Source organism: Charadrius vociferus, unplaced genomic scaffold, assembly GCF_000708025.1.
Source record: "Charadrius vociferus isolate BGI_N301 unplaced genomic scaffold, ASM70802v2 scaffold1611, whole genome shotgun sequence".
NCBI classification, from domain to species: domain Eukaryota; kingdom Metazoa; phylum Chordata; class Aves; order Charadriiformes; family Charadriidae; genus Charadrius; species Charadrius vociferus.
The window spans coordinates 22,797-31,511 of NW_009646968.1; the positions used below are offsets into that span (position 1 = coordinate 22,797).

At 54.9% G+C, this 8,715-nt stretch overlaps 1 protein-coding gene across 1 annotated transcript in view; it reads right to left on the reverse strand.

Moving 5' to 3' along the window:
* Nucleotides 1-4,409: 4,409 nt before the first annotated feature.
* Nucleotides 4,410-8,715, reverse strand: part of ZFP91 (ZFP91 zinc finger protein) — a 6,844-nt gene continuing 2,538 nt past the window's right edge. Inside the window, exons 5-9 of the mRNA XM_009895375.1 lie at nt 6,961-7,011; nt 6,428-6,506; nt 5,960-6,074; nt 5,346-5,445; nt 4,410-4,971 (exon numbers count right to left, since the gene is read on the reverse strand). Of these exons, the coding sequence (XP_009893677.1) occupies nt 4,461-4,971; nt 5,346-5,445; nt 5,960-6,074; nt 6,428-6,506; nt 6,961-7,011 (856 nt within the window). The 3' untranslated portion in view covers nt 4,410-4,460. The remainder of the gene's footprint in view (nt 4,972-5,345; nt 5,446-5,959; nt 6,075-6,427; nt 6,507-6,960; nt 7,012-8,715) is intronic.

Below are 8,715 nucleotides of genomic sequence, written 5' to 3' on the forward strand. Positions count from 1 at the left end.
CGGGAGCTCCGCTCACACGTCCGCTGGCCGGGCTCTCCCCCTCTTCCGCGCCTGGGGCCTGGCACGACGCTGCAAATTCCCGCCACTGGGATCAACAGCGACAGATTATTTCCCTAATTCCCCCGCGGTTTGCTACTCCAAGCACTTTGCCCAGAACGGTCTCGCCCAGCAGCGACAGGCTCCCAGCCCCGCTCTGACCCATTGCTCCCTCCCAGCTGCACAGCGAGACGAGCGGCACGCTAATCCCCCCGGCTCATGCCAGAGCGCGGGAAACCGCTGCCGGGAAGAGGCGAGCAAAGCCCGGACATTGCTCAACATCTCAGCCCGGGCAGTGGGCTGGGGCCTGAGCAGGGCAGAGGGCTGCAGGGACCGAGGGGAGCCCCCGGCCGCAGACCCAGCACCGGCCGCAGGCTGGGCTGCAACCCAGACCCCAACAGAAGGACTGTCTGCCTCCAGCCCCCCCACTCCCCATGGCCGCGAGGGACCGGGTCCCCCAGGTCGAACCCCCTTTTCCCCCAGGGGTCCTGCCCTAAGGGGGGCTGCAGGCAGGGGGGGAGGTCCCAGCCACCCACCATGGGGGGCATGCATGCACCAAGACAAAAACAGCCCTTTTGGTTAGTTTGGTTTTTCCTCAGTACGTTTATTTTGGTTATGTATTACCCAGAGTAAGAGAAAAAAACAGGAGTGGAAAAGCAGTTTCCCTTTAGCATCACAGTACAGCGAGCCTTGCCCAGCCCAGCTGGGGGACTGCCCGGACCCCCAGCCCCAACTCCCAGGGCCGGTGGCCAACCCAGCAGCGTCGTTGCCACCTGGTGGCTACTGCAGAAAGCGCTGCCGAGCTCTGGGAGCCCCCCAGCTCCAGTCAGCGCTGCCCCCGGCCCAAACCCCGCGCCCCACGGCCGCGGAGAGGACCCTGCCCGCATGCCGGGCACGGCCCCCACCGGCTCTCCGGGGCACCGAGAGCAGGCGAGGGACCTGCGCCCCCTCCGTCCCCTCCCTGGGAGGAGAACAAAAAAAATAAATACAGGGAAAAAAATACAAAAAAGTTTATTGCAAACTACTACAATAATTTATTGAAGCAAACTGCATGCGAGTGGAGGAGAGACATCGAGGGGAGGAAGAGCTGCAGGAGGGCTGTGTCAGTTTTAGGGTTCCAAAGAGGAGCGGGAAGGGAGCTACACCAGTCTCTCCTGCATCGGGGGTCAGTTAGCAGGCTGTGGTTAGAGGACAGACAGGCAACTGGCCGAGACCAGAAAAAGAAAAAGGAGAGCTACGAGAGGTGTGCACGGAAGGACAAGGCAGGGACCAGAGGTGTCTGGGCCGGGAAGCAAATGAGCCGCTTGATTCCGCGTCCCAGAAACGCAGCCGATGGGAAACTCTTTGCTCTGCTCGGGCAGGGGGAGACACCGGAGGAGGCCGCCTCCCTCGCCTCCCAGCCAGGTGCCAAGCGTTGTGTCACCAGCGCTGAGCAAGCCCTTGACCCAAAAGCGTTTTAGTGCCGTCCCTCAGAAAACGAAACCCCGAGCTCTCCATTTAGTGTTCTGCGCAAGGCTCTGCCTGCTCGGCAGCTCCCACGGGGGCAGGGCACGAACGGCAGCTCCAGCAGCGCGGGCTGCAGCAAAGCGTGGGGACGATGTGGCCGACCCGCACCACAGGAGCGCATCTGCTACCGACGGCCAGGAGACACACTGCCACACCGCCGGGCTCAGCCAGCCCCAAGTCCTCCTGGACAGAAGACCTGCAGTGCTGAGGGGGGGAACCACCAGAGTTGGGTTTGAACACGTCTCATTGTGCTGCTTCTCTTTAGTTTGCAAGGAGAGGGGACCGGCTGGCCACCCAAAACCTTCCTGCTGGAAATCATAATAATTTGATCCGAGCAAGACATCGGATCGTGCCAACTGAAGGAACTGGCTTAGTTTTAACACCGTACCACCACAGACCTGACATGCATGGTCCCAGGGGACCCGTGTTCAGACATGCTGCGCCCTCATCCCGATCTCCAGGAGAGGCTGGTGGCCACACAGGAGCGCATCTGCTACCGACGGCCAGGAGCCACACTGCCACACCGCCGGGCTCAGCCAGCCCCAAGTCCTCCTGGACAGAAGACCTGCAGTGCTGAGGGGGGGAACCACCAGAGTTGGGTTTGAACACGTCTCATTGTGCTGCTTCTCTTTAGTTTGCAAGGAGAGGGGACCGGCTGGCCACCCAAAACCTTCCTGCTGGAAATCATAATAATTTGATCCGAGCAAGACATCGGATCGTGCCAACTGAAGGAACTGGCTTAGTTTTAACACCGTACCACCACAGACCTGACATGCATGGTCCCAGGGGACCCGTGTTCAGACATGCTGCGCCCTCATCCCGATCTCCAGGAGAGGCTGGTGGGCAGACGCATCCCCTGCGGGCACGGCAGCCACGCCGCCGCCACGGTACGTGGGATGCCCACACCCAGGGCATCAGACACCAGAGCCGCAAACTGTTCAGCCACGAACCGCCCCAACACCAGAAGTGTTTCAACTTGCTCTGACGAAGACATCAGTGTAAGGGGGAAGGGAGGGGGCAAATCAGGACAAACGGCCCAATAAAAGCTGTCAGGCTCGGGCCACAGCTGGATTCCCAGGCAGCACTGGGGACAGAGAGGGTGTCCCGAGTCAGTGTCACGTAAAAAGTTTCCAATTAAATTCTGTGTTTTATTGCCATTCTCCAGACTCAGGTACCCGATTTTGCCCAGCTGCTGTGTGCTACAGACCAACTCAGCTGATCTCGTGCTCGGACAAAATACTTCAGTTCTGCTCCCAACCACATAAACCCAACCAAAAAAAAACCAAGCAAACAAACAAAAAGCCCAGGTTATTCTTCACCTCTTCCGAAAACACTACGAATTCAAGGCCACTGAATTTCCACACAAAGTTTCAGGTAAGAGCAAAAAGATCCAAGTCTCCATAGCAGACACATCACATCCTCCGTAAACTCTTCCAAGGGCGCAGAGCTGGCCTCACTACACTGGCAGGCGACACCTGAACCGCCGCGTTTCACGGGACGCAGGGGTGTTGGCACAGGAGAGAGCAGCTTTGAGAGCGCGGCTGCACAACGCCCTCCCCCCAAAATGTGGGCAGGGAGAGAAGCCGACAGCCCCTTTGTCCCGCGTCAGTCTACTGCCTTGGATAAACGAGCCTGAGACAACAGTATCCCGCGCCTGTATCTTTGCCTAGAGCTGGAAAGGAGAGGCAGAGTTGGATGAGGAGCACATCCCCCAGCAGCAAGCAGCTCACAACTGCCCTAAGTCACGAGAACGAGTTCCTGGCTAACAATGTTCTTCCCTGAACGGCCAGGGAGCAAGGGGGAGGCAAGAAGAGCACTTAATGCAAGGAGCTCACCCCGACCTGGGAGGGAGGGAGACACCATCCAGCTGTTCCACCACTCACCTCATCCTCCTGCTAAAACGCTGCCGCAGAGACTCCCACTGCAAACAGGATCTTCTCCGGGGGTTCTCCCTCTACCCAGGAAAAGCTGCGAGAGACGTCTGACTCCACAACGCCGCCTTCACCTCGGCTCCCCCAGCCGCTGTTACGACGGCACGACGTGCTCCCTGCTGCGAAGGAGCCTCCTGGGAAACAGCCGGAACCCCTTCCACCCCCACCCCCTAAGAACACAACTGAAAAATACCGACCCTTTTTTTATCAATAAATAAGGAATCCTGTTACCACAACACAAAAACGAAACATGTTCAAAGTGCAAATTACTGTCGTCAAACTGGGATGCTCCTCCTCGCCTCTCCCACGCAGGGCTCCTGTAGCCCCCGGGCCTCTCCAAGCAAACACGATCTACGAGCCAGGGCGTTCCCTCGACTGCCTGCCAGCGCCGGGGCCGAGGAGCGCGGTGGGGAGAGGGACGTGCACCGTTTCACAGCTCACCCTGCTGCGGGGGCCTAAAGTGCCAAGCCAAACTCCCAGCCCCGGGAGGAAGAATGAGACTGCAAGGACCAGAGTGCAGCGATGCATAGAAGTCGGGACCAGGGGCGAGAGGGAGTCCTAAGAAACTTGTCCAGAGCACATCAAATGCTTTCTAGTTTGCGAGTGGGGCCACATCAAGGAGCCAGAAAGGCATCTGCTTTGGGGTAAAGCGAAGGGTTTCGGCAGTGCCCCCTCCCTTGGAGAAATCTGTCGCTCGATCCAGCTTGCTCTGGTAATGGCAGCACGTGCCCCTTTCTACGAAGGAGCAGTGGGAGAGAGAGAAGTGGCTGGGAGAAAGAGGATGTGCTGTGATCCACGCTGGAAGGGAGCAGACCCTTCGGTTATTTACTAGTACTGTAAGTTTTGTTTAACTTTTCTCTCTTTCAGTAAGTGTAACTTTTCTCTCTTTCAGTAAGTGTCTCCTCTTTTTTTTCTTTTTTTTTTTTTTTTCCTTTTCTTTTAAATACAGAGTCCAAACTGTCCCAGCACCCATGTGCTCCCCACCCACTAGGGTCCAGTGGAGTCTGAATCTTCGATGAGCACCTCCGTGGTGGCTCCCAGGATCTCCGTGTTCATGACCAGCCCCTCTGGGTTTGCACTGCTGTCGCTGCCCACAAAGAGCTTGCCGTCAGCCACCAGGCTGACGCGCTCTGTGCCACCACAGTATGTCTTCGGCATGCCGTCGGGGCTCAGCAGCAGGCAATCGGCCGGGGCAGCACTTCCCAGGGGGTCGGGAAGCAGGGGGAGGCCCTGGCCATCAGTGGGGGGCGCAATGGCCTCAGGATTAGTGCCCAGGATGTCGGTGCTGGTGATCAGGGCGCCCGCGTTGGCAGCCAGTGCTTCAGCAATAAGCACTTCGGGGTGGCTCTTGGCTTTGTGGGCCACAACGCTGTCCTTCTTCTCAAACTTCTTGCCGCAAATGTTGCAGGAGAACTGGTAGAAGGAGTCCGCATCGTGCTTCTTCATGTGCCAGTTGAGGGAAGCCTTCTGTCGGCAGGTGAATCCACAGATCTCGCACCTGGGAGGGGACAAGGGGGAGGTCACAACAAAGGGACATCCCCACGTACTTGTGGGGACAGCAGCAGCAAAGAGGCAGCCCGGGAACACCACAGGGGCTCACTAAAATGGATTTCACCATAGCTCCAGCTTTTGCAGTTTTATTTGCAGAGGGCTTGTGTTCCTCAGACCTCTCCTGAGACACTGCCTCAAGAAGCAGGAGAGACGAGTGGCAGCCCGACCACCCCTACAGGCGTGCGTTCAAAGAGAGCTGGGACACCAAGAACAGGTTCTGGCCCTGACCTGGGAGCTGCCCCTGCTCTCGCTGCAGCCCAAGACTGGGGTATCCAAGGGTCCCTCAAAGCAGGGGAGCAAGAGGGAGGCAGAGGTACTCACTGCAAGGGCTTCTCGCCCGTATGGATCATTCGGTGCACCGCCAAGTTGTGAGAACTCTTAAACGCCCGGGCACAGTACTCACAGATGTAATCCCTTTGATCTGAAAAACAACACCAGCTGGAGCATTACTCTCCCGCAGACCTGCTCCCTTCCCAGCTTGCATGCGTCGCAGGTAAAGCTGCCCAAGAAGCAGCAGAACTAGAAGTGCTGGGAGGCCAGCAGGCACAACAAAGGAGGTGTCCCACAATACACCACAGCCGCTGATCCAGAGAGTTAAGGCGCGATTAAGACTCTCCCAAGAGCTAATTATCCATTCTGACCGATACTGAAAGACTGGCAAATTATCCTAAGCTTAGCTTGGCTTGGTTTATTCCTGTACAGAACCCCTGAGCGATACTTGCCAGGGGGTGAATTAAAAACTCTACAGCCTATTTCTTTCATTTCCTTAAAAGATGGTAATCCAGAAAGAAATAATACCCTGCTGCTGCTGCTGCAAGTCTACGCCACCCGCCTTGGCTTCACTCTCCCCGAATATCCTAGAGGTTTTTCCTTCCGCCTCAGCTCTGTCCACTGACCCGAGGAGGAGTTTGTATCTCTTTCCCCCTTCCCTGTACCTGTGTGGTGTTTGGCATGCCGCAGGAGCTGCTTCTGGAGTCGGAACAGCCGACCACAGGAGGGATGAGGACACACGTATTTTTTCTTCAGCAGGTGCTGGTACTTTATGTGATGCTACAAAGGAAGAGTGAAAGGTTGCAGACACTCTCTTCGCATGGCTGAGAGAACAGCTGAGACACATCCATCCAAGACAGCCCCTCAGCACACCACCACGCTCCAACCACTGACACCACCTTTGTACCATGAACACGAAGGCTTTGATCTCCACTGAGAGAAGAAAGCCAAACAAATGTGGACAACTAGCGACAGGACAGATGCGGAGACATGTGGCCACAACTGGCCACAACTGACTAAGTCTACCAAAAAGACGGTTAGAAAGGAGTGCTCCAGTGCCAGCGGAGGATGTTCCAAACGGCCCTTCCCTGCCCTCGCATGCGCCATTCAGGAAGCAAAAAATCTCAACCAACCTGCAGGTAACGGGGGTGAGCCAAGACTGTGCCACAGCCTTCCATCTCACAGCGGACATACTGTATTGGAGGCTTCTTCCTAAGAAGTCAGTAAGGAGAGGGGCAAAGTCGTTAGCCAATGGGCAGCAGCAAGAGAAACCAGTGCGAGCGCAGCTCGGTGATGTGAGAGCCAAGGATTGCTGCTCCGATATTCCTGTTTGGGCTATGCCGAGAGCTCCCCTGCTCCTAGCACTACTTGAGGGCTCCCCCAGAGCCAAGAAAGCGCCAGGAGTCCCTAGATGCTTATTGCTGGGCAATGCCAGGCTAGGGATCAACTCAGGGAGTTCAGCTGGAAGAAATCAAACCCACATCTACAGGGAGAGGGTGGAAGGACAGGAGGGAAGTCAAGGCATGCTGCTTCCCCCCCCCCGCCGCCTTTACGGCAGATTTCTATACTGTGCAAGAGAGACGGCTTCAGAGACAATCAACGTCTCTGTGTAGACCAGAAGGGAAACGAGTCTTCAGAACAGAACTGAGTAGAGGGGATCACTCACCTCCTCTTGGGCAGCCTTGGGCTCTTGTCATCCTTTCTCCTCCTTCCCCTCCTGTAACAGGGTTACAGAAACAGAATTGAAAGAAGCTCCTTTATGTCAGTAGTGGGCAGAGTTTTTTTGAAGTGTACGGTACAATGCGGGAGCATGCTATAAGAAATACTACAGAACTCTTCTAGGCTGAAAAGTAAAACTGCACCCGGCAAGTCAGCTGCTCTGCTAAGTCAGCCATCTGCTCTGGATCAAAACACCGGGAGTTCCTGAGGAAAAGCTCTTGTAATAGATGGGCCGGTTCCCTAAAGGAGTTAAGTAACCAGGTAACCAGGTGTCGTGGTTCAACCCCAGCTGGCAGCCAGGATCACACAGCTGCTCGCACAGTTCTCCCCCTTCCCCCAGAAGGCAGGGAGAAGAGGGAGAAAAGGAGGAGAAAAAAAGGCTCATGGTTTGAGATGAAGACTGTGTATATACTGAGCACAATGTCCACGGTACAGAATATTCCACTGGCCATTCTCTCTTTCTGTCTATACTCCTTCTCAGCTTCTAAGGGAAGCTGAAAAAAGTCTTTGAAAAATATATGCATCACCTGGCAACAACTCAAACAATATGCATTACTGACATTCCTTTCATACCAAATCTGAAAATACAGCAACCACAAGAAAGAAAATTAACTCTGTCCCCGCTGAAACCAGGACACCACGCCTCCATGCAAACTATCCCTGTGTTTTGCAGAAGTGCCACATCACTCAGAAGACTGCTCCTGTGGAACTGTGGTCCCCATGCTTCTGATTCCCCGGTGACACTTTTTTCTGTGTGACATTTGGTGGCACGTGGCAGACCTCAAACCACCCCGCCTCTGCCAACATAGTCAGGCTGTGGCCGCAGGGCTACCTGCTAGCCCTGGCATACAACACATCTTTGAACGCGGTTGCCCAGCTCAAATGTGTCTCAGCCCACCATTCACAACTGCGCAGACACCAGCGAACAGGTACCAGACAGCCACAGACCAACAGGCGGCGGTTAGAAATTACCAACTCTTCTGCCACAATGGGGCGAGGAAGGGCTATTTGAAACCCCCCCGAACCAGGCATCACACACTTCACAGTTTTCCTTTTAAACCTCCAACTGTCCAAACAACTTGCCACCTTATAATTAAATTCCTCCCTTTCCAGGCTGCACATCAGCACAGGAGATTCTGCTCTCGGAAGTTTCTGCTGCAGTCAGTTAGCAAGCTATTGCCTCATTAACTGCAGCTCTGGAAAAATCAATCGAGTGCAAGTCGGAGGCAGACTCGGAGGACGGCAACATTCTTGAGAAATAAATGCTTCATGTGGTTTGCTCTCACAACCCCTCCCATTTCCTAATGCATTTTTTATAAACATGTAATTTTGCCAACACAGTCGAGAAGTGATGGTGCACCCTATTTCCTCCGCTCTGTTGGGTAACGTTTCATACCACGTGAAAAACATCAATCTGCATGACTAGGAAGAACCGGATTAATGATCAGCTATTTTACAGTCCTCTGAATTAACTATCGCACCGTATATACCTGTCAAGACAAAAAAAATCTATGCTCTGAGCAGACCTACGCTTACACGTGAAACGCACCCTCCCAAGCAATAGCTCTGCCCAGAACATCACGCCTGCTTGATCAGACTGCTGCAGAGACACTTACAGGAGATTGATGAAGTCTTTTCTAGACTGTACTGAGACATCGTTATTGACAGCAAGACCACACCAGTAATACGCTGAACAGGTACT